The sequence below is a fragment of the Heliangelus exortis genome, chromosome Z (genome assembly GCF_036169615.1).
Source record: "Heliangelus exortis chromosome Z, bHelExo1.hap1, whole genome shotgun sequence".
Classification (NCBI taxonomy): domain Eukaryota; kingdom Metazoa; phylum Chordata; class Aves; order Apodiformes; family Trochilidae; genus Heliangelus; species Heliangelus exortis.
Genome location: NC_092454.1, coordinates 26358805 through 26384508, shown reverse-complemented (window position 1 = coordinate 26384508; position 25704 = coordinate 26358805). Strand labels below are relative to the sequence as shown.

Genomic DNA, 25704 nt, shown 5'->3' with positions numbered 1-25704 from the left:
GAACTTCTTTCACCTTTGTTCTTGGTGTAGCTAAGTTCAGTTGTGATGTGGCTGTGCCAAGAACACAGCTGGCAGAGATTCCCAGCCTCCTCCAGCTCCCCAGCCCTAAGCCCTGATGTAGGGATGCCAAGGATACTGCTTCCCCCAACCCCTTATATGCATACAGGGTATTGTATGTACACCAGACAGCAGCAACACACATGATGCATGCAGCTAATGTGTCAGTAAAACAATTTTTTCAAAACATGTCTAATAATGATGATTCATGGACCATTACAGGAAAGACACATATGAATCTCACCCAGAGTTTCTCCTGGGGAGTTTCTGTTTGAACACAAGAGAACACTATGAGGACAGTCAGACATTGAAATGGTCTCTCAGGGAAAGTGGTGGATCCTGCACTTTGGAAAGCTTTAAGGCTCAGCTCAATGGGGTGCTGAGACACATCATATAGTCAATAATACTGGACGAGTTGGACCAAATGATCCTTAAGGTCCCTTCCAGCCTGACATTCAGTGATTCTATGATTCTATAAAATATTAGTGAACGACACCTTTGCTTACTTAGGAATTCTCTGTTAATCATAAAGTATATGAAGTTATCTTTGGCAAATTTCAATCCCTAGAATGGCAGTATATTAAAAGTTGTCTTATACACTAAGGAGTTCTTCATGTTTTTTATTAACAAAAGACCTGCTGTTTGTGATATGCAAGTATGACTTTTCTGTTGTCGTTGTTCGACAAAAGACACTGATCTACGGGCCCTTATGTCTTTATTAAATTGTGGCATATTGCTGTGAAGTTTAAAAACCAATACCAAGGGTCCAGCAATCATTATTCCATCAGCTGCACTTTCCAAAGAGGTGTGTGCAACACTTTTAGATATTTCAGCATTAAAAGTTTTTTGTCTGTTGCAAATTTAAACATGACTAAGAATTGGACTAGGATTTCAAGGCTTTTTGATCATCTCTCATCTCTCTTTTAGCAATGGTTTGTTACTTCCCAAAGTCAGTGGACCACAGGTTAAAAACATAAGGTCAATTAATCAATTAATCATTGCTCTAATTCTATTAACTCTTTCTCATCATGTACATATGGATATAGATGTCTGCTTTCTAACCAGAGAGTTAACCCTAGCCCAAATACACTACTGTCTGTTGTTTCTCCTGTGGTGAGATGAGTGTCCATTTGGATCATGAGATGTGTGCGCAGGGTTTTCTGCAATATGAGCAAAGTCATCAAATCAAACTCATACCATATGTAAATTCACTCAGCAAAATTGAGCATAGGGAATTGCTCCCATCTGGGAGAATCATGGGTGAAAAATGTCAGGGGCAGACCTAGTATTAATTGGTAGTTACTGCTTGTGTTTTATAAAAGAATATGTTTTCTATGCTAAAATTAAAGCAATATATGTTCAAAACCTTACAATTGTGGAGATTACTTTTTTTCCGCCCATTGAAGTGTTTTTACAGAGGACTGTATGAACATTCTTTTAAACTACATTACTCACGTGAGAAAAATGGCATTTTCACGCAGTTCATTAGAGATGGAAAATTAGATGTATTGTATTTGCTATGCACATACAGTTTCCTCCCAGTCTCCTCCTGAGATTATTAAAAATGGTCTCGAGTGTCATGTCTGACCCAGTCACTCAGCAGCCTTGAAAGCAAAGTACATGTCTGCCACTGTCCATCATCTCCCAGATCCAGGTCTGGCACTTAGGTTATCTTAATAGCTGTTGTCCGACAAACAACAAAAGGAATCACCTCTTACTAAAAAAACCATCTCAGAAGTCATGTAAAGAACAGGTGCAAACAAACAGAAAAGGAGCCCTCCCATTATTGTAGTAAGGAAACAGAGACATTACAGCTACCCTTAGAGCTTGCATATTTATTGAACAAATCCTACTAAAATAGCTAAAATACATCAGGTACTTGTAGTGCATTATTAAAGATCACATTGTTACAAAAGCTGCGTTTTCAGCAGTACACAACTGCAACTATACATAAATGCCACAACTGCTGAATATTACTTCTTGCTTTATACACAGCACAGTAGACATATCTAATCTATTGGAAAATAAAAATGTACAATCAGAGGGATACAGAAGGTGGAGAAAGGAAAGAAATCTAGGAAGAGCAGTGCATGCAGTAGTATTTAACAGTCAGAAGCAAAAATAGTTAAAACAAGGCCTGCCCTGTAAAAGGAAGAGCTAGAAGACAGTTATATAAAAAATTAAGGTGGGCTTTCAGACTGTGTCTAACACAACAACACTCCATGAGTAGATGATACTGTTTAGTTTCTTGTTTTGTTTTGTTTTGTTTTGTTTTGTTTTGTTTTGTTTTGTTTTGATAGAAGTCTGGGAGCAAGAACAAAAATGTAATGTACACATGTTGACAGTACCATAGAAATGTACTCTGCCCCTTTAGGACTTCTCCTCCCATAAATTTATTTTTTTTATTTTTTTTTTTTTTTTAAGCTATATCCCCTATTTTATGGATTTGAAGAGGACATCAAAACTTCCCTCTTCTTTAAAAAGATTTTAAAAAGACAAAAATAAAAAGAGGTTTTGAGAGGTTGGTGGAAAATTATTGCTCATCTCTCTCCATTAGGTGGATAGGTGTCAGAAAGGAGATTTTATGTGTATTACAGTTTTGTAATTGCTCCCACTATAACTGCATGTTTGTGAGTGGACCCTGATAGGGAATCAGTCCTTGTACACCATAAGAAGTTACTCACCTACAGCACTGAATAAGAAAGCCACACTGAAGACACAAGTAAACAAGTCAGTCCAGTCTAAAGAACAACATTCAGAAAAACAAAGTACCAACACCTTCTCAGAACATGGAAATAAAAAATAACTCCATCAGAGCTACCTTGCCAAGGAGCATATTTAAAGTCCAAAATAGCACCATTCATCAGTGTCTCAAATCCCGTGGCAGCATCACAATCACTTACCACAAGGAAACCATGAGTTTCATACTACTTCTATACATCAAAAGAGTACATGGATAAAATATAGATATACAGACAATCGATGGAAATAAACTACTAGGCTTGTTACATCTAAATGAAAAAAAAAAAAGAAGGGGGACTCTCAGCCTCTGCAAGAAGCAGTTCAGGATGGTGGAAATTGAGAGTGGTTTACCGGTTGTGTATGAGCAGTGGAGTTTGAGTAGTGGAAGACATTGCTGTGGTAGAAACAGGCCTGAGGGCCCACCTGTAATGTTTGTAAACATGGATTCACAGTGTGAAATTCTGAGAGCTTTCGCTTGAGTCAGAATGTTCGAAACTATTTTTTATGGTACACATTTGTCCACTGTTATTCCCTAAAGCAAGGCTCAGAGTCCCATAGGTTCTTCTTACACTGGATGATTTACACAGAAACAATTCCCAATATATGACACCATGACCTCATCAAACCCATACACCATATGTAATACAAATGGAGAAACTATGACTAAAAAGAGTAGAGGTAATTGATTTTGGTGAAATGCTGTCCATAGCCATTTGCTGGAAGCAGACGTGCCTCCTCCACCTCACTTTTCTTCTTGCGATTCACTTCCTTCGAGATGGGGGGACTTCCCTGTGGAGAGGAAAAACCAGTATTAGATGTGTTTTGTGAAGTCTATTTGATGGTGTCCTCCCTTTTGCTACCTAAAGTTTTCCAAATGTCTGTAGCTTTACTTCACAAGTAAAGGACTACTAAACATGGCTGAATCAGCTATAAGTGCTAATGCCACAGAAAAGATTTTAAAGCAAAGCCTTCCAGCAACCGATAAAAAAATGCTTTGGCTGGGGACGACTGAGTTTGCCCAAGCAGCCAAAATGCAAAAGATTCAAAAAGCATCCTTCACTGCTGAACTTGGGAATTTGGACATTTAGTGCAGCTATGGACACCCCAACCACCTGAGCAAAGTTACAGGAGAAGAAGATATGGAATTACAACACTTTTTGCAGTTCCCGACTGGGTGCAAATCATTACACTATTACTCAGAATTATTTTTCTAGCTTCTGCCAAACCAAGACATTTGTGCATCCTTCTTAGTAGCTGGGATAACTAGGTCTAAAACTGAACCTGCAGGAGCTGTCTGTGTAGTAGTTTTGGCATGTAAGTATGGCTGAAAATTAGAAATTACCTGTTTTGCACATGCAAAGCACAAAAGGCAGACACAGTGTCTCAGTGTCATGAATGCAAACCGCAAGGCCTCAAATCAACAGATGAACACTGAGCTCCTTTGACAATGTAACTCAAAACCAAGTGTACTCAAAAACAAATGTAAATAGTATTATCTACCAAAAATTAATGTGTTTGTTTGATTTTTTAACTCCCAAGTTCCATTTTCTGGCTCCACACCACCTTTAGCATAAAAGTGAGTCTTAGTTGCTAAAGACTGTATTATTATTAAGAGACTCTTTTACAGATTAGATCTCTCATTTTTCATCTTCTTATAGTATAAGGCGCTGTCCTACAGTAATAAGTGACTTTCCTATAATAACTCAATGAAAAGAACACACTAGTGTGTTACTTGTCTCAGGACAGGTAAGAGATGGTGTGCCAAATCAGCCAGCTGCCTCAGATAGGTTTTCATTAACCATACTTAACCACTCACTGGCTGTAGTCTGTACCTGTTCAGCAAAGCATTTGAATATGTTTCAGTTTAGGTCTCAAAAGCAAGCCTAAAGTCTAAGCACATGCTTAGAGTGACTTTGCTGATGCTATGTCAGTATAGGATCTTAAACAAAAAGAACTTGTTTAGCTAATGATACATTCCAAGTTGTGGAAAAAATCTGTGGGTTTTTCGTTCAAGAGATCAGAACTGTAAAGGTGTTTCATTGCTTAGGACATGCTTGTCATATAAGCTGATGGCTTTTAGTTTGTTTTAGAAACTGAAATTATCTTCTCCAAGTTCAGTATTTCTGATGTGAGAACTACAAATTTCTGAATTGAATTAGGAATTAAATACATAGCAGTCTCACAACTGCCAAGAAAGTTCAGTTTTGAGCAGTTTTTCTTTCCTGGCACTTCAAAGCCATATTTTTCATCGGAACACCCACATTTCCTAGATCTGTTTGTGCTGGAACTGAAGCTACACCATGGCTCTCCCACTGTCTTTATCACAGTTTACAGGATAAATTCTATCTTTGGATGGACAAACTCCCACCAGGGTTCTGCACTGTACACAGCCAGGTGCAATTTTCAGGCTGAACAGAGAGTAAAATCCTTTCCTGGGGCAAACTGGTGCCATCTCTCTTCAGGGCATCAGAAATGAAGAAATTAGAAGATTTTGATCAGTACATATGCAAAAGGGCTCTGCAAGCCAGGGGATGAAGCAGGAGTAGAAACAAACATACCTTGCCTTTGCTAGAGCCAAATTGGGGATTTTGCAAAAGGCAATTTCAGAATGAAAAAATCATATTTACATTTTAGTGACTCTACAAATGTATCTCCTCACAGGACTCCAGAAAATTGCATGCTCATGATAATATTTTTGCTTTTTTTCTTGACTGAAATTGCTACTTGTGTATGATTATAGGACATGAAAAGGAAACTAGAAACTTACACATGCAAACAGCCACGCCACACCACACAAGACCAAAGGTCTCAGCAAATTTCCAAAAGTATTGTCAGGCAGTTCCTTTTCAGCTGTTAAAACAATCTCAGTCCTGAAATTCTGCCATACAATCATAAGATAAGGAGTCCCATGGGACCCTGCTACGTCAAGAGATAAGCTGTCTGTAAGAAATGTATCCTTACATGAAAATGAAAACAGCACTTTTTTTTACTTCCATGAGAATGAAAAAAAAGCTTGAAAATCTGAAAAAAAACAGTTTCAAAAAAACCTATATTAATTTTGCTTTATTCTTTGAGTAGTAAAAGCTGTTTAGCCTTAAGTACAAACTGTTGAGCTGAGAGACTGAAAACTTTTTGCAGTCCTCTTCAGCAGTTTACCCTAATTAATTTTAAAAGATAGATGAAAAATTAGATTTCAAAGACACCAGTTTCTGCTAAGGATAGTACTCTGCTGGAAACTAGATTGTGTGCAGCTAATACTTAAGTTTTTTGAAGATAAAAGCTGGAGCTAGTTCTAAAAACCAGTCCTTGTGTATATAGGTCAATTATATTTTATAGAATTACATAAATGCTAGAAAAAATGCATCTGATTTAAAAAGCAGGAATCTAGACACTTTAAAGGAAAAAAGGATATTTTTTACTAGCTGAGAAACAATAATCTCTTTTGACAAACTTTTTTTAAATCTATGTACAGCATAAACCCAAGCTTATTCATAAATCCAATATAATGCAGCACTGCTACTATCTGTGCTGCACACAGCTTCATTCCAATTTTTCAAGAGCAACTTTAGTGATGAATAATAACTTACTAAAAGCTGCTAGCTTAAAAATTTGAATAAGCATTATCTAGTTAACACACATCTGATTCATAAAATTAGCAAATTAATTTAATGTAAGTATGACCATATGCAGCACATTCATTGTAATCTGGCATTGCTATCAGCCTGCTCAGCTGAACTTCTGAAATACCTTGAATGATAAGAATGGCAGTACTGCTGTATATGTTAAATTAAAAATGGGCATGCTGACACAAGTCTGGAAAGAGCCAACTGTTAATAGACCAGCTATCATTTCTAGAAGTCCTTTTATACAGGAAAAATATGGAAAATATAGGCTTATCCAGATAGAAGAGTTTTATTAGTAGGGAGCTAGAGACTAGATAGCAATTGAATGTTAATAAAACCAGTTTTCTCTGTGCTCTCTTCTTACTTACCTGCCATTAACTTGCCTGATTTTGGGTAAGTAATGGAAGGGAATTTGAAAATAAAACGTGTATTCTGTGGTTCTGAGTAACTATTACATTTTCTTACTCAATTTCATACTCAAATATCATTTATGAAACCAGCAATGGTAACAGAGCAAATTCTTACAAATCTTGTCTGCCAGGGCTCACCTTCAGCATTTAGGTTGAGGTACTTCTTCTCGAACTCACATGAAAATTGCCATGCTTTGTGTGCTTGTTATCAAGCCAGGTAAAGCACAAGCAGAAAAGTAAAAGCAGAAAACCAACACAAATCACTTCCTCCTCCTCCTACATTATCACTGACATTTTTTACCTGCAATGCTAAAATCTAATTGCCAAAATCAAGCATGCAAAACTCAGATGTCAAGATTGTAGAATCATAACTCAAACTCAAGAAATAAGAAATCTCAAAAATTAGTGGGTTTTCTTCTGATATGGAGCCACAAAGAATCCATATTTTCCACAAGCCTGAAGGGTAAAAAAAGTCTTTAAAATGAAAGCCAGAATCCTCAGCTAACTGTTGAGTCCTGAGGCCTTAATAAAAACAGAACACCATGGTACTCATGACGAAATAATGAGAGCTGGCTACTCTCTTGAAGAGGTCATAAAATAAAATTCATTGAACTTTCATCTTATCTAACTATTTATTAGATGAAAGAAATTACATAAATAACTTTACCTTTGGAAATCCCCCATCCCCTTGGCGGGTTGGAAAGATTTTCTGGTTTACCCAAATCATTAACCTCATCTGATAAACCTGTAGTGACACAAATACATATTTTATTAGTAACAAAGAGACATTCATTAAATGCAATCAAATGGTGTTCATGGGACAGATCATATTACTTAAACTGTGAGTTTAATGTCAGTTGAGCTTCACCCAGAGACCTAGTTGTGTTTTATGCTCAGTACATATTTTTAAGTACCTATGACCATGTCTCTAAACTATTTCAATTACATTGTTCGTGGTGATCTCAGTTCAATGGTTTTTATAATCTCTTTAAGAAATTTTGTATAATAATCTTACTGAGGACATTGTGAGCCCATTTTATTCTACCAGAAATCACTGGTGAAAGACTCCTTAATGAAGAGTCACCTTTACTGATGACTGCAGCAGACATTGGTCAGTAAAAGTTGCAGATGGTGCTGAAGATTTTATTTTCCTTCTGTGTCTGCCACAAGGGGCTTTGGAGTTTTGGGGGGGTTTTGTGGTTTGTTTTTTTGGTGGACTTTTTAATTTTTTTTTTTTTTTTTTTTTTTTTTTGGTTTTTTTTTTTTTTTTTTTTTTGTTGGTTGGGGGTTTTTTTGGTGGTTTTTTGTTTGTTTTTTTGGTTGTTGTTGGTTTTTTTGTGGGGGGGTTGTTTGTTTCTTCTCTTCTCTTCTCTTCTCTTCTCTTCTCTTCTCTTCTCTTCTCTTCTCTTCTCTTCTCTTCTCTTCTCTTCTCTTCTCTTCTCTTCTCTTCTCTTCTCTTCTCTTCTCTTCTCTTCTCTTCTCTTCTCTTCTCTTCTCTTCTCTTCTCTTCTCTTCTCTTCTCTTCTCTTCTCTTCTCTTCTCTCCTCTCCTCTCCTCTCCTCTCCTCTCCTCTCCTCTCCTCTCCTCTCCTCTCCTCTCCTCTCCTCTCCTCTCCTCTCCTCTCTCTCTCCTCTCCTCTCCTACCACAGTTAAGTCTTTTGCAAAAAAAAAATTGTAACACACTTGCCTGCTAAGTTGAAAGTTATAACTTGCAGGGTTTTTATCGTTTTGTCTTTTTTTTTTTTTTTTTTTTTTTTTTTTTTTTTTTAAGTTTCTTAGTTACCAGCTGGTTTGAGCTCTGGTGACTTCCCAGCACATTCTACCATGTGCTTCTCCATCCCACAAAACCTCCCACTGCAGTAAAAAGTTCTCCTTTTAACCAACAGCCCACTGTAACAATCCAGATGCTTAAAAAAAAAATCTTACTGCACCACTGCTTGAACACCAAATAATTCATTATGTTAAAAAACTCATTAATTTCCACAAAACTGGAAAGAAATCTTGTGCTAGGATCAAAGCATTTCCTTCACTGCAAGTGGCAAAGAAATACTCCCATCTGCAGTTTATTTTTAACTGTGAGGGGAACATTATGAAAGCATGTAATATTAGTGCACCATGTTCTGAAACTAGTACACAGAGTTTAATACATACAAGTAGCTTCTCAAGAGTGGCAGTCCATTGGCAATCTGCCAATCAGCTTTGCCTTCTGACTCTTTTGGAAAGGGCAATATGAGGGCTATCTCAAGAGTGCTCAACACTACTCCTTATTTGAAAGAGTCAGTGAAGTTTTGAGGAACCTTTTCTCTATTTAAGAAACTGTAACCACCATGAAATGGGATGCTGATTCCCAAGCAGACTCAGTGAGAAAGCTTTTCCTATTGAAACATCAGAAACCACATCTTGCCCAAGTTAAAATGCAACTTAATTACCCTAGTTTAATTATTTAAAACTATGGTGAACATGTGGTTTAGCAGGTGTAATGCCTGCCAATTTTGTGAACTTGATCAGTTTTCTTACATGCATCTGCAGCACAAGTCTGAGCCTCTGACTGGGGTGCAACAACAGTTACCCCAAAAGCCTGTCCTTACATTTTCAGTATACTGATGGGGCAGGCAGGTTTTTCTGTCAGTCTTGCTCTCCCCATCAGTGCCACTAGCATTCAAAAAAGAGTGGGGGAAAAAACCCAAACATTTAGTCAATTCACTTGGTTCATTACACATAGCAGATAAATGTAGTTAAATAGTTAGAGAAAACTGGTGAAAATTTACATGATCATTCTCCACCTGGCTGGGATTACTACAAGTGGCCTACCTTTTTGGTGAGACTATACCTGCCATTACAGTAAGAACTAACACATGGCAGCATATTAGCAGAACATGGCAGGAAAACTGCATGCCTGAACTTGCCTTTAACTTCTGTGCATCAGCATCCTTTGCTTGTTTTGCCTTTTCATGGGGAAGATATTAGTGCTTTTTATTCCTCCCTATCTGATGACTCAAACTCATAACCACATAGAGATGAAAAAGCCTAAATGAGACAAGTATGCTTTTCCTTACATCCTCCTCTTCATGCAGCACATGAATTAGCAAGTTTATTCATTAAGGGTTTTTGCAATCCTTGTTCATCACTTCTTCAATTTCTGTCAATTTCACAAAATAGGATGACATCTGCTCCTTTCCTCCACAACTTGAAGAAGTGACCTTGGAACTACTGTTTCTAGATTTTAAGTAGAAAACTTCTCATATAGACCCATCTCCTTCCATTGTTTTTTTTCATTGCCCTCAAAAGCTTCTATTCTCCAAGTCACACTGAAGTGTCTGCTCCTACGTAGAATCCTACCTTGGTGCATCTGTATCAGCTTCTTCAGAGAATTCACTCCTGTCCTCATTCATACTGTATATGTTGCTTCTTTAATGGATACACTTACAGAATCCCATGACATGTATATGAAAATGAACTGAATGACTGTGCAAAATTTGCTAAAACATGCTTTTAAGACTAATGGGCTCTACGGCTGCAGTGACCCTTGCTGCAGGAAAGGAGTCTTAACAGATACTAAGCACTCAGAGCAGGCACACTTTTCCCAGAGGTCTCTGATGTGACTACTGGCCTCCAAAACGAGCAGACATGGTGTTGAGGAGGGGGAAAACACAGTATACACCCAGCACATTCCTGCTAAATTCTTTAACTGGTAAAAGAAACTTTAGCTGTGTCTGGCATACATGTTTGAATTAGGTTAGCTACAGAAAACACTTTCTTTTTCCCTGAAGATGAATCCTCCCCATACCATCTACATGTAATGCAATTTTTAGCCAGAGGGATCAATTTGCACTCTTCTGCACTAGTCAGGCAGAATCTAGCTTGCCTGCTAAAAGTGCTCTAAAGCTGCTTTTTCACTTCGTTGATGCAAAAAACATTGCAAAGCTTTGTTACTATTTAGCACATATATGAAGAGAAAAAGACATCAAGTGATACATTGTGAACGCTGTTAGAAATGCTCTTCCAACTTCCTATTGAAGTCACTAATTTACCAAAGATGCTTACCAGAGTACCAAACTCCTTGAAAGTAAAAGAAATTAAATTAGTCCAGAGCAGTAATACAAAACAAATGTATATTACATTCACATTTCCATTAACCCATAAAATTGATGCAAACTGCTTTATTCTGCCAGTTGACTTCTGTGCAGGAACTCTGAAACTGCAAAACATTACAGAAGTAGAAATAATCAGAGAACCCCTCTGGAAAACCAAACACAAAACCTACTGCCACCCAGCAATTTTTCCATTTCATTTTGATTGCCTCTGCAGTACAATAACAGCATTTGTTATTTAACTTACCACACACACAGTGAAAAACCACAGTAACAAGTTGGAGAACCAAGAGTATTTGAGTTTTCAGTCTATTACATACGAGTTTCTAATTTACTCTTCAGGTGAAGTAAGGTAATGAAAAGTTAAATTACTAATAATTTGTATCTACACCTAGTGTAAGTGCAGAACAAGATGTAGAATCAAGTCAGTTCTAAAGGTCAAGTGAACACACATCATAGCAGCAAAATTACAGACCAAAGCCTGCACAGTTAAGTTCTTCAGCTCCTGACAAATTACAGGAACAGCAGAGGAGGAGGAAAAGCAGCATTGCTACAGGCTGACCAAAAGGTTCTTTTAGGCCACAATTCACTGAGGTTTGATCATAAGGGAAAAAACCAGCAAGTAGGAGAATCCCTAGGAAAGAAGGTGACAGCCCAGAACAATGCTTCTTCTTTGTGTTTTTCCAGTTCCCTCCCAGTTTTGTGTTATAAAAAATGCATACACCAAGGTGACTGCCAAAACATTTCAGTTTTAAATTTTGTATAAATTTACTAAATGAATGGCCTGAATGCCGTAACTTACAAAAGACTTAATACAGTGCTTTGGAGAAAAACTTGTGCTTGTTTAATTCTGTTTAAATTTCTCACACATACCAGAAAGATGACCAGAAATCCAACAAGTGGTGATGTTCTCCATGTGGCAGCAAGCTCATTGCCTCTGCTGTCTCCTTGCTGTAAAGCCCAGCCACAAAAGCCCTCCCCTTTATGAGATACCAACTTCTCATCCAGCTCTTGGAACTGGGAGACAGAACCATACTCTACAACCAGTACTTACCTCTTCAGAAGAGATGCAATGACCACAGCTGATTATATTTTAACAGGTGCTTAAAAGCACTATGGTACGTTTACCTGCAGCCACCATAGTACCACAGTAACAGCAAATAGCATAATTTAATGTAGCTTAACTTCTACCTCAAACATAAAACCGCAAACTCTATCATACACGTTCTGTAGGCTGAATGCATCTAATGAGAAGACACAAAGAACTCTTCCTGCCAAGTGTTGTTTCTCGGATTTGTTCATATTGCCATATATAATTACTTAGCTGAGAAATCAACAGTAAGGCCATTTCCAATATTTCCACTGGATTTTCTTCTGCCAGCAGGAATAGAGTTATTTAAATTCATAATCTTTTCATGACAGAGATTCATCCCAGAGTCTTCTTAAAATAAATAAGGAAAGTTTGTTCCTTTGTAACTTAGTCTTTTCGAGTAGATCTGTTGTGTCAATGTGTGGCTTCTCAACAACCATACCGTAAGAATTCTAGGGTTCTTTCTGATCATGTACGTATTAGGCCAAAGTTTATACCACCATCAGTGAGAACAAACATTTCTTTTAGCTTTTTTTCCTTTTTTTCTAGCTTACTGCATACAGGTATGCTACACTAGTAGCAGACAATTAGGTTACTGTTAACAAAATAAATGTAGCAACATTTTTTTCCTGCAGGATGAAAAAGCACCTGTTCTAAAGGGAGGGGGTTTTGTTTTGGTTTTTTATTTAAATGCAGTACTTACAGAAGGAAACACCAGGAGTCCTCCCAAGAACATCTACATAAGGATTCATTCAGTACTGCTACCCTGAATTTTTCAGACTAGCAGTCTAAATTAAAAGTTTCATGTAACACTCAGACAGTGATTCATAGCATCATTCTACATTACATATCTGAAAATAATATTTTTGCACTTTTCCAGATTGCACCCTCAACCAATATGGTTTTATGAGGTGAATAAATATTTGAAATAAGAACAAAATACAAATATTTAACAATATTTTATTTAAATACACTGTCCTAGTCAATGATACTAATTGTAAAATTCTTACGAGATTTTTCTAGTGTAGTCCCTCTCCTCCCTCTTTAGCCACCACAGGACCCAAGTTCAGGAATGGGGCAGCAGTTTTCCAATGGAAAAAACAAACAAAAAACATTCATGAAGGCTTTAGACTCCAACACTTAAAAACAAATATTATTTAAACTTCCCATTCCATGTGTTAACACAGTTCTGTTCAGATAAGGTTCACTTCAAATTTTTCTAGTCGTAATCAGATAAAGGTGTTTTTTCTGCAGAGCTGAACATCTGACTTGTCAGAAGCATTGCAAAAAATGAGTTTGTATTTCTACTTATTTATTTTGTAAGCTGGAAAGGCTTTGATTTTCCTTAAGTTTTCAGGAATCAAGTAGCATTGAGCAAACTGCACTAAATGTCTTCTTCATGCACAGTATGTAGGCATTACACAGAAGCATAACATACATGTTCAGATGGCCAAAACTACTCAGCTTTCATCCCTCTAATTAATCCTCTTGACCAAATTCTGCCTATGGCTACACCTGAGTAGAAGAGGATCTGATACAGTCCTGTGAATTTCTGAACTACCATAACTACCATTCCAGTTCCACACTTGGTAATAATAATCAACAAACAAGTATGAATTTTCTCATGCCAGACCAGGAGCTGCATTTGTCCAGTGTCCAGGCAAGGATAAACTACAGAAAGTGTTCATTCCAAATGACCTGAATCTAAGGTCTTTTTGTTTTGGGAAGACACAGCTATGCTGTGAAACACCTGTCCTAGAGATTTCACACCACTACTGCTTGGGCAGAAAGCCATCTTATTGAGTAAGTCAGAAGTAAATTAATGAGCTGCTCTAGAATATGTTTTCTTCATTTTCAGGTAGGTCAAAATCACTGTTTAGTGACACTATTTTATTAGTGGTATTCACTTAAATTCCTTAGCATCTGTACAGCAGACTCTCAGAACTGAACTTGAAGTCCAGAAATTGACTGTAGTGTGAGCATGGAGAAACACCTGAGTGCTTTAGAAGCAAACAAACAGACCACTTTGTCAAGTGTCTAAGATGCCCATTAGATTTCTTCCTTCAAAACCAAACATTTACTTCTTGTTTTGTTAGGAGTTCTCTTTGAGGTCACAAAAAACCTGGAATTAAGACTTCCTTACTCTCTTCTGACAAGATTCTTAATTTCAACATCTGAATCACACAGGCCAAATAAATTTTAAAATTAATTCTTTCCTTAGTTAGAACCTTTTTCCCCCCCCTTAGCTCTAAAATCTAAATTTGTGGTTTATGACATGCAGCACTTGCTATGAAAGTGGTATATGGAAATTCTGACAAATAACCTCAGGACTTAATACTTTTCAAATAAATATAATAGGTTCTATCTTCCTTTAGGAAGTCACATAAGGAAATATACACAAACAAAGATAGATCCTCAAATGGCAAGTGTTCTTGTGTAAGATGGCTCAAAATGTCTGTGAGTTCAAAATACTGAAAGAATAGCAATTATACTCTTCTGCCTGTTTCTTCTACATTATTGATGATGTTATTACTATACAGGTTCAAGAAAGATTGATCAGGGATGAGGAAATCATAAATCCAAATCTAGGAAAAGGAAAAGCAGCACTGAAAACTAACCTGCTAATTTATTTGCTTTTACTTGCAAGCTGTAAAAAACATTGGATGGAATAAAAACAAAGAAATTAAGAAGGTTAGACAGTGAAGTTAAACCAAGAATTCACTTGTTCTCACTCAATAAGTTTATTATAGTCATAAATATACAGTAAGCTTAACTAAACACCTAATGAACTTTGATTTCAGTGAAGGAATAAGGAGGGTATTTTCCCTCATTTTTTAAAGGTTTAGCTCTGCCTTATGAGATGTAACAACTAAATTTTCAATAAACAGTGAGAGCAGAATAGAGCCTTTGCAAATGCTGTATGCTTTAATATATTGGGAGCAAAGCAAGCACTTCTACAGTCATGTATTTCAGCATAGGAAGTACTGATATGTAAAGCTTTTTCCTGCAAATTAGAATGGCTGAGGAGACACAATAAATACAAGAAGTAAGCCATAGACAAGTACAGCCACTACTGCAGTGAAAGTGTGTCAGTGGTCTGACACAAAATTGTATTTTGGTGTTACTGGGCCAAATGTAAAAGAAAGGTGGAAAACCAGGGTGGTAGTAGGGATGGAGATTATGCAAAGTATCATCTTAAAAAAACATGCAATCTGAAGCAAAATCTGGTCTTTCTTACACTGAAATTCTGATCAACACTCACAAAATAGCAGAATTAGGCCTTTCCATAACAAATAAAAAACTTTTCAAAAACAGCTAAATTAGGTATTTGGTTATGTTAAACTGTAAAACAAAGAATAAGACTTGACAGGCAGGTTAACTACATTTTATTTTCTGCATCTGGATAATTTTTGTAGTATTTTTTGCTTCTGGCACAGATATTGGCTTTACAAAACTGATTTCATTGAGTACTACAAGAACTTTGCTAGATTTATAGAACCACCTGCTGGTAAAAATCTATGGCTATTTTTTGCCTAACTAAACTTAATCTTTTGTTCCATAGATAGGCATATATTGCACATAACAGCCTGCATACCATCTAAAAATGTGGGCTGATTGTCACCTTGGTGTTGGTAGGAAAACAGTTGCCTTATCCAATATTCCACAGTTGTGTGAACAAAATGTATTTAAGCATGATCTCTATTCACAGTTTAAATTAATCATTTCCCTCTTAATTCCTCGCCCCCAACTGTTCATTTATACCCAGATGAGCAAAGCACTTTGATGAAAGTAAGTTCCAGAACAGATTAAAACTCCAGAATTTGCAGGTTTATTTTTGCAGCTAAGAATGATATAAAACAAGGAGCCAAGAAGAAAAAAAAAGAAAAAAAAAAGAAAAAAAAAGAAAAAAAAAGAAAAAAAAAAAAAAAAAGTCTTTATAACAGATCACATATTTGCTTATTCTAAACAACCTTTGATCATCCCTCCTCCCACAAGTCAAAACAGCCTCAAAGAACCAGGCAAGAATAATATAATTAATGCAATTAATTTAACTCAATCTCATGTCCCCCAAAGGGATGTGGGGAGGGGTGTGAGGGAGAACCTCACACTTTGGAAAACATTATGTGCTTCTGTCCACCCTATGCAATGCAAATTCAGACAAGCTATTAACCCATAAAAATTAACACATTTTACCCTGATATTAGAACATAGCAACACCCAAAATATATCACATTTCAGTCAGTACATGTATTCAGGTATGCTTCAGTGACAGTTGAATCTTCAGTCTAGAATGCTGTATTACTACACAGAATCCACACTAATTCTGCCTGTTTTATGTCTTTTTTCTTTAAAAAACCAATTTTCTTTGTCCTGCTGAGACAGCCCTCCTCAGAGAATACCATGTTTACATAATATTTAGATGCATAATGCTTATTCTTGAGAATTCAGTATTTTTCAGCAGGTAGTATCTCGGAGTGAAACAAATGGCTTTTAATCAGTAAAAATACAAACACAACACTGAAAGAAATGGGTCACTGTTGAATTTCAACTAACTGCTTGTAAATTCGGTTAGGCTAATGCCTAGACATTTTTTCTGGAACAGGTCTGTATTGCAAAGAAAGGCAAACCTTCTGAAAAAGTTACACAATAATCGGAAGATTTAGTTTGCATCTTACGTACTTTCTTGACAAGCTAACATCAAATTTGCCTAATTTACTAAGTGCAATGACCCATTTCTGCTTTTTGGGAGGAAGGTGGATGGGCTAAAATTGCATGATATTGTTTTATCTGCAGATATTCCTACATGTTTTATGATGTGTATTTTTCACAGGTACCTGAATACTTCTTTCTTCAATTAAATAAGCCTTACTGCACAAAGAGGGATTTCAGATTTTTATTCAAAAAATTGCAAGAAAATCAAAGATTGAACATATGGAGGTTTTCAAAGTACATCAGACATTGTATGGAAAATGCACATACCCTCAAAAGGTACATCTTATTAAGGTAATATTTATAAAGTAGTGTAGGAAATGGGGAAGAAAGGCTGGTATTTATACAAAAAATATACTGATTCTTTGCTAATGCAACTAATTCTTACCATTTTTAGATTCTTTTAAGTCTTGGGATTGCAGTTTCTCTCAAGTAGCACAAGGAGAACAATCTGAAAACAATTTAAAAAATAAAAAAATGAAAAAAAAAATTCCAACTGTTGCAATATTTAATAGGCATTTTTAGTAGCGTAACAGTGGTTGAGCCAAGTACGAGCTTCACTTTTTTAAGATCAGTCATGTAAATTATTCTAACCGCATGTATGCTCATATATCACGCTTCTCTGCACTTCAGTGGTCTGTAGGCTTAAATATAGGACAAAGGAATCCCTAGCACCTGGATTTACAGAACCCTGTGCTATTCTTAGCACTTGGTACATCTGTGAAGAGCACTACACCTAATGGTTAACACACTAAAAAATAAGTGAAAAGGACAAAAAAAAACCCCAAACAACCCTTTGCCTACTGTAAAGGTGGTTCCCAGGCAAAATATAAAGTGTGGGGTTTTTGCAGTCAAGAAACAAGTATAACAATGTCAGGCTTTCACAATGTAATGGCCCAGAGAGTAGGTATTTTTGGAAATGGCACTGCATTACATAACCCAGTTTTCTCTCTCTCTATTCCACACACAGCTGAGATAAAAAAAAAATAGTAGGTCTTACCTCATTTAATGGTGCCTTAAATTACCGCTCTCCTAATTGACTGAATTTGTAGCATAACTCCTTTGTTAGTTTTCATATAGTGATAAAAATTAAAGTTCTCTTCTATTGATTATATATTTATTACTTATAATGTGTACGTATGAAATGTAATTCGGTATGAGTCATATCTTTACACAACAAACACATATACATATTGGATTCAAAACTGCAGACTATATAAATGTACACAGAAGCTTTTCAGAGAAAGCACATCACTAAATGTTTGCCGAAATATGCTTAGGGTTTTTGTTTTGCTTTTCGCAGAAGAACTACCTAAAATTTGCTGCACATGCAAAAATGCAGAAAGCTGTTGCAAGAATTACTGCTTTCTAAAAATAAACCCCAGCAGCCTGAGAAGAATCCAGTGTCAGGGTGGAGAAGAGGGAGATTCGTTTTACGAGGGAGAAGAAAAGAGACAAAAAAAACAATCCTAGAGACTTGCATGCATGCTAGAAATGCTAAGTGCATTAGGTTCAGTAAAGCATTTTTGTGTTTGTGGGGTGAAAAAAGAGAGAAAGGCAACGGTTTTAGAAAACCGCTTTTCATCTCCCCTTGCATGTGTGCAGAAACATACCCAGTCTACAAATTCAGTCCTAAAGCACAAAGACAGAGAGTTAAATACATATACGGCACGTTTTCCCATCTTCTTTAAGAAAGCCTGTTTGGAAATGTGCACCTAGAAGGGGAAAGGCAAGCTGCAGCAAAGTCCAGCTAACAACAAAAGGATATGAAAAGAAAAGAGAGAAAAAGAAAAACAGAGAGAGGGAAGGGTGGAAGAGAGAAAGGATTAATAAATTAAAATAAAATAAAAATTAATAATTCTGTGGATTGGAATTGCATATACTTACAGACAAAAGCCCCTGCTCACTTTCTGTCCTCTCTACATGATCTGAAACACAAATGTGGATTTTAAAAGGGCAGCATGCTACAGAAGGCAATTTATAGTTGGGGGAGTGGAGAGAGGGTAAAGGGGTGTGGGGAGGAATGACTGCACCTCTTCCCAAGTGCAGCCTTAGAGAAAAAAAGAAAAAAGCGGTGGGGGTGGCTCGGGAAAGTCTCTTTCTCTCTTTCTCTCCCTCTTTCTCTCTCCCCCTCCCCCCCAGCCCCCGCCCCCCCCCCTCCCCGTCTGTCTGTCTCCCTCTCTCTCTCTCTCCCTCTCCCCCCCCTTCTCTCTCTCTCCCTCTCTCTATCCCTCCCTCCCTCTCTCTCAGGCTGGATTTTGGTTGCCGGTGCTGGTTATGTTGAACAATGAGCTAATTCTGATGGTAGCTGGCTGCCTGCCAGCTCTTCCCCCTCCTCTCCTTACACATACGCACTTCCCCAGCCTGCTTGCCTGCCTGCCTGCCCGCTCCCGCCTGCCCCTTGCTGCAGCCGCAGACTGCTTAGTCTGCAATAATCCGCAGCCCCGCGGCCCCCCGGGTGTCTGGGAGCCAGGGGGCAGCGCAGTCGCCCGCGCTCTGCCGGGCAGCGCCTGAGCTGGGGGGGTGGCGGCGCCCCCCGAAGGGCTGAGGGCGCCCCTTGGTGTCCCCGCACCTCACCTCCCGCCCTACCCGTCCCGTCCCGTCCCGTCCCCCCCCCTCGCAGCCTCCCGGCTCGGGCCTGGGCGGCAGCCAGGCAGGGAGCGGAGCCAAGGCGCTGCACAGCGGCGGCGGCGGCCGGCCAGCGGCGCGGAGGGGCGGGAGCAGCCACATATTGTAATAATAACCCTGCAGCGGCAGCAAAGGGCATCTGAGGAGAAGGAGAAGGAGAGTGAGAGTGAGAGTGAGACTGAGACGAAGGCGGCAGCGCGCCCGCCGCTCTGCTTCGCCTGCGCCTGTCTGGGAGGGAAGAGAAGGGTTGGCGGGGAGGGGGGGTGCCGCGCCCCGACACTGTAAGGCGGGTGCCGCGGGGGGGGCTGTCCCGGCGGTCGGGGCAGGATCGCAGGTGGCCACCAGGGCGCTCCCTCCCTTGGCGACCCCGCTCTTGGCGGGAGCGGCGGGAGGGCTGCGGGCCCCTGCGCCAACCGGGGAAGCCATCGCCTGCGGGCGCTGAGGAGCGCCCAGGAGAGAGAGAGCGAGAGCGAGGCGTCCCTCTGCCAGCCGGGGTGCGGAGCCCCACGGCGCGGCGTGAGAGGAGAGCGCCCGGTGGCCGGGCCTCTCGGGGGCGGCAGGGCTCCGCAGCCGGGCTGCCTCTTGCACCGCTCGTAAGAGTGGGAGCCGGGGCGGTGAGACTGCGGGGATGGAGCGCGGGGAGGTCCTACAGTGCAGGTGAACGCACCGAGTGCGAGAGGAGCCCCCCAGGCCCACCCGCACCTGCAGGACGGGCAGCGGAGCCCCTCATGCAGTTTGTGCCGGGTCGAGCAGTCTGTCGGGGACGGGTCCTGTGGGCTTCGCAGGAGCCGGGTCAGTTCCTACGCTATCGTAGCGTATCTAATCCTGACTTTAGGAAATAAGACGAGGGACGGGAACAGCCCAGGGAAAGTCCTGTGTCGCGACAGAAGAGACGACTGCACCATTGGGAGCAGGGGAAATGGGGGTACTGTAGGCAAACCATTGATAAAGGTGGACAAAGAGAGCGCTGCTGCGCGGTGTCCCTCCCTATACGCGGTACAGGGTAATGTGTGGTTGAAAAGCTGAAAACAAGTGCTGAGAAGCCAGATCGCCTGTTACCCAGCAGCATATCTTGTTACTTTCCTCAAGGAAAGTCCAACGCAAGGGTAGTTAAAACGGTATAAAATCATACATGCTGAAGGCTAATAGAAAATGAAGCCTTCTCTATTAGGCCTAGGTTTTGAGTAATTAATCTTGTTTTTAAAGTGTACTTTTATTTAACTGCTCATTAAATCTTTCTATGGTGTATTTGCTGACTGGAATAAGCTCGCTAGCATGTTGCTGCAGCTTCCTGACCAGCTACTACATATTTGGGAATGCTTTGAAAACCCATCAGCTTACAGAAGACTCAGTAGCTGAAAATTAGAAATGTGAGACATAAGCAGGCCCTGATATTTAAGTCCCTAGTAAGCCTGTGATAGTAATTCTATCTTCAATTCTTTAGGATCAGATCATTTGGCTGAGAAATAATAGGTAATAGTATTGTAGTATATGTCTATTCTTCTGCCTACCTCCTCCACAGGTTGTCGCTGATCAGCTGTTACAGCTGAAGCACATTAGAGGCTGTATCTTTAAACTTTATCTTGAGACAGTGAAGGAGCATTGTTCTAACCTTTTGCTGAATAAATACTGGCCCAGTGCAGGTAGCGGCATGGCACATGCTCTAGAAAGAGCAAGGGGTTCCCTTTGGCTTAGGTACACCTTTTGAACAGGGAAATATCTGTTTAGCTGGTGAACTGTCGGAAATTCACCACCTATGTAGAATGTTGAAACTGGGGAATGAAAGTGGATACCACAAACATAACTGGGGGGAAGGTGGGAAAGTTACATTGATGAAAACCCTAAGCCCTAGTGGACTAGGGACAGACGGGTTCTTTTCAGGATGCTTAGTAGAATGATGGCAGCAGTAAATGGTGGTTACAATAGAAGTTTTATATTCTTAACATGATACTATAAGTCTAGCAAAGAATTTATTAGAATACCACAAAATTTCTACAAGCAGAATCAATATAGTACAATCTATAAGCAGCCTAATTTATAATACAACTTAAGTTATAGTTTCTTACCACCTAGATCCTAACCTGACTTCTAGTCATATGAACCCTCTGCAGCTTGGGTCAGATCTTAATACCTCGCTTGCTGTATCAATGTAACAGTCATAATAAAAACTAAAAAATCATATGAAAGAACATGTGTCACCTAGGAAACAAGCAGAGGACAATGGGGATGTCCCTGGCAAGGGTCGTGTTTGTCACTCACCAGCAGCAGCTCTGGTCCAAGTTCCCCACTTTGGGTGTGTCACTGCCTGAGTTTATGGAGAGTGCTGTGGATGCTGTTGTACTTCCTTGATCTGTGATGGGGTCACCACCACCACTGCCTTGGCCGAGTGCCTGGGACCCTCAAGGCTGCTAAAGGAGTTGTTGACCTGGTGCCCAGCAACCTTGAGGCAGGCAGGCAGGTAGGGGAAGAAGAAATCTGTTTGATTTGTATATTTGATGCATAGGGCTTTCAGAGGCTGACGGTGAGGGAAAGGGAATGAATTCATTACCCGTGCAGTCACAGAGTGAGGCAGCTTGTCAAAAGGTAAAATGGCATTAGCTATGCTAACCACACTACCAGCAATCAGGAAGAGTGGGTGGTGGTCAAAAATGCTGAAGTGGAATGAACATCCACATTGGATGTTACTTGGCATTTCTTGAAAAGCTGTGAGGAAGAAAGATGTGAACTCCTAGCTAGAGCTGTGGTATCTTTCTCCCTCTCCTGCTGCCTCAAAACCCCATGTGCTCTGCTTCTGTAGCCTTTTCTCCATACCACTCCCTGCATGCCATTTAAGAACCTACCCACAGCCTAAACCTTGGATGTAAACCTCCATCTGAGCCCTTAAGGCCTTTTGTTTCTTATCACAGGTATGTAACTTGGTTTGCTGTGTTGTTTGTACTTGACTGTATCTAGAAAATCCTACCTGTTTGTTGCATGTGACAAGCTAAATTGCTAGGATCTGCCCAGTCTTCACTGTTGAGTTTGTCTGCAGTGTCTTGAATTTCCTTTCCCTTGGCCTGTTTCCAGTAGCAGCTCTGATGGAAACTAGGAAATGAAGGTTTAGCTGTGACAGGAAGAAGAGGGCAAAAGCCTTCATGGGAGAAGTTTCATGTTTAATTTGGAGAAGAGGAGGCTCAGGGGAGACCTCATCACTCTCTACAACTCCCTGAAAGGAAGTGGGAGCCAGGGAGGGGTCGGTCTCTTCTCCCAGGCAGCCACCAGTAAGACAAGAGGGGCATGGACTTAAGCTCTGCCAGGGGAGGTTTAGGTTAGATATTAGGAAAAAAAGTCTTTACAGAGAGGGTGATGAGACATTGGAATGGAATGCCCAGGGAGGTGGTGGATTCTCTGTCCCTTGACATTTTCAAAAGGAGACTGAATGTGGCACTCAGTGATAGCCACAGTCGTAGTGGATTAAGGGTTGGACTTGATGATCTCAGAGGTCCTTTCCAACCTGGATGCTTCTGTGATTCTGTGAGGAGACATCAGAAGGAGGCAGTCTGGCCCCACGGTGGGACTGGAGAGGTTCTGCCACTTCTGGGTCTGGAAATGTAATCACATGTCCAGGGTTAATGAGACAAAAGCCAAATATGGAGGATATTAGCCCCAGACAATGAGTTGGAAACCTAGAAGTATTAAGAACTAATTCAAGAAAAATTTCAAGACTGAACTGAAAATGTATGTAAAAACACTACTGAAATTATTATCAAGAAGTTTATCAGAAGAAATAGTTTTTCATCATGTTTTTGTTAAGAGAGGTAAAGAGCATCAGGATGCTGTGGGGGACCAGCCTATTAGGAAGAAGATTGCCCTTTCTAAAATAACTATGTTGCGAGGAAATGGAAGTCTTTCTGCACCTGCAGTTGGGATCTTCAGCCTGACTGTGCCTGTAGTGCCTGCCTTCTCTCTTTTAGTCTCTAATCGCTGAAATAAAACTCCATTATTATAAATGTAGCATTCAGGTAAATTGTCCTGCTGTCTTCAGTAAAACAGGTTTAACCCAAGCCTAATTTTTATACCCTGTGGTTACCTAAACCAGTATGATTTTGTTCTGAGGTCAACAATAGCTGGAGAGAAAAAGGTTTTTTACTTCTGCTACCTCTCATCTGTGACCATTTCTTTTGATTGTTTTCCCTTTTGTTTCTTTCTATGGCCTGATTTATAAACCCTCACAATGATAAATGCCTGACATTTTTTTTAACAGCCCTGAGCTGTATTTGCTTGTACAAATAGCCTAAAATGAGCTTGCACAATAGAGAGAGCAGAACAGTTCTGTCTGGCTAAGTGGTATGCAAAAGCAACAGAAGGTACAAGGATTTACTGCTAATAAATCAGCAGCTGGGGAAACTCAATAGCTTGCAACAAACAAACAAAATAGTAATCAGAGAATCACTCTGAAGTTGTCTTTCCCTGTCCTGACACAGAGCAGAGGAGCTGTGTCCTACACTATAGACCACAATTCCCTCTCATTTTCTCACCTCCATTGTTCAGCTATCCAATTCCAGCATTCATATTTTCAACATACAAAATCAGCAAGGCTCTGGTCTAGAAATAAGTCAGATTCTAGCCTGAGAGAGGTAGCATAGAGAAGAGAGATCTTCTCACTCACCAAATTAGTTTGTTGTTGATTGCCTGGAGCACTTGAAATAAGAAACTGGGAGTAAGGCACATGAGATGCTGGGTGAAGCTGGTAGCCGGGCAGTTGGAACCAGGCCCTGTGTGCAATTCATTGATTAAAACCATTCAAAACCACAAATTTAGTTACACTTGTTTGCTGCTTTTGTGAATATTCAGTTTCCATTAATATCTGCACCCCTGCATCACTTTCATGGATATATCCTAAAAGCACCAAACAGCACTAGAAAGAAACTCACCATGCACGCATAAAAATTCAGCATATAATGACAGCTTTCCTTCTTGCAGATTCTTCTGCCTTGTGTGCTATTGTGTGCTGTTCCTCAATAAATTAATACAAGGAAGAAAGTGGGTAATTTCATTGCTGCAGGAAAAAACAAACAAACCAACAAAACCAAACCAAACAGACAACCCACACACACACTTCACCATATTTTCATAGCCATGAAGGGGGCAATGTAGATTATAAACTATTAGAAATTATGTATGATGTTTCTCTGGCAACTAGACTGAAGTTAGAAGGGAAGATGATCCATTAACTGTCTTTTTAAGAACACATAAACTGTGGGCACCCTAGTTTTCTGGGGAGTGAATTCAGAGGTTTCTTTTTCCTGCTTATCTCCAAATAATATCTCCAAATCTATGAGAATTTTTTTTTTTCATTTATTTTTGTTACCAAAAAAAAAAAAAAAAAAAAGAGCTATGTGTAAATAACTGATGAAACTTGAGTTGTCTGGAAGATTTCCAGTCAAGATTAGTTCATCATTAAATAAACTAAATGGTAAGGATTTTTTACTGATGCTATAACAGAGGTCAGGTTGGACTGAAGAACTTCTGCTATATGAAAATGTTCACTTTCAACAGACTGAAGTTCCTTCCAGAAGGAATGCTTCCAGAACAGATTATTGGTTTATCTATTGCAGTTCCTCTGCAATAATAACTGTTACTGGAGAGAAAGATGTAAAATATGCAGAATATTTAAAAAATACAGTATAGGAAGGAAAATTCTTGGCAATGCCTGTACAGTTAGATTAGTCTCCTTGATTTCAGTGGAGCTATCTGCCTGTATATTGGTAGGTACCCTGCTGAGGCTGAGAATATGAATGTTAAAATGAAATTCTAGATCCACTGAACTTCTTGAGAATTTTGTTATTGACTGGGATGAAGTGCATTTTTTCCTTACTCTAGACAGAAACAGTTTGAGAATGTTGTAGAATAAAAAGTATGATGTGATCATGATATGTGTCTACAGAGAGGAGAATATGTAAAAATGGAGCAAATTTCAGCCCTGAGTTTCAGTGAAGTCAGCAGAGCTCCAAAAGCACCAGTAAATGCTAAAGAAGGGGAGGAAAAGATTCCTGTACTGACTGTGTTAATTTCAATTCATTCAATAGCAATTAATGATTTCCAGCTTTGAACTTGTAAAGCAGTAGCTATAGCACTCATTTGGGTCTAAGAGTTCAGCTTAAGTCCTGCTTTGCACTTGTAGCACAAGAATTAGAAAAAAGTATCTATGGTAGCCTGCATTACTGGTGTTCTTCCCCTGCCTATGCTCATATTGGATCCTAATTCAAGGGTGCTCCCTCAAAGCATACTGCCTCTGTGGTGTTGTTAACTCCAGAAAGCCCTAGTCATGTTTAAATTCTAGCAGTTATCCGACTGGGTCTTAAATATTGTGG

At 39.4% G+C, this 25704-nt stretch overlaps 1 protein-coding gene and 1 long non-coding RNA gene across 3 annotated transcripts in view; one reads left to right on the top strand and one right to left on the bottom strand.

The window, feature by feature from the left end:
- Positions 1 to 1872: 1872 nt before the first annotated feature.
- Positions 1873 to 18868, bottom strand: NREP (neuronal regeneration related protein). Of its 2 annotated transcripts, XM_071730464.1 has the most exons (5): positions 18757 to 18868; positions 18611 to 18651; positions 17112 to 17174; positions 7500 to 7577; positions 1873 to 3588 (listed from the first exon to the last, which is right to left on the bottom strand). In XM_071730464.1, exons 3-5 carry the CDS (start codon positions 17112 to 17114, stop codon positions 3463 to 3465), a joined length of 207 nt encoding a protein of 68 aa, XP_071586565.1. In that variant the 5' UTR covers positions 17115 to 17174; positions 18611 to 18651; positions 18757 to 18868; the 3' UTR covers positions 1873 to 3462. The 2 variants fall into 2 exon arrangements, with proteins under 2 accessions (XP_071586565.1, XP_071586566.1); XM_071730465.1 differs by lacking the exons at positions 18611 to 18651; positions 18757 to 18868 and adding an exon at positions 18337 to 18594.
- Positions 18869 to 19696: 828 nt separating this feature from the next.
- The window catches only part of LOC139789667 (uncharacterized), a 41921-nt gene continuing 35913 nt past the window's right edge, over positions 19697 to 25704 (top strand). Inside the window, exons 1-2 of the long non-coding RNA XR_011723219.1 lie at positions 19697 to 20143; positions 22149 to 22257. This is a non-coding gene — a long non-coding RNA (uncharacterized lncRNA). The remainder of the gene's footprint in view (positions 20144 to 22148; positions 22258 to 25704) is intronic.

Bases quoted from the DNA above. Each gene is read 5' to 3' on its own strand.
- NREP (XM_071730464.1), bottom strand. The intron at 3,589-7,499 runs GTAAAGTTATTT...TCCTCTCCACAG, and splicing joins GGGATGGGGGATTTCCAAAG to GGAAGTCCCCCCATCTCGAA.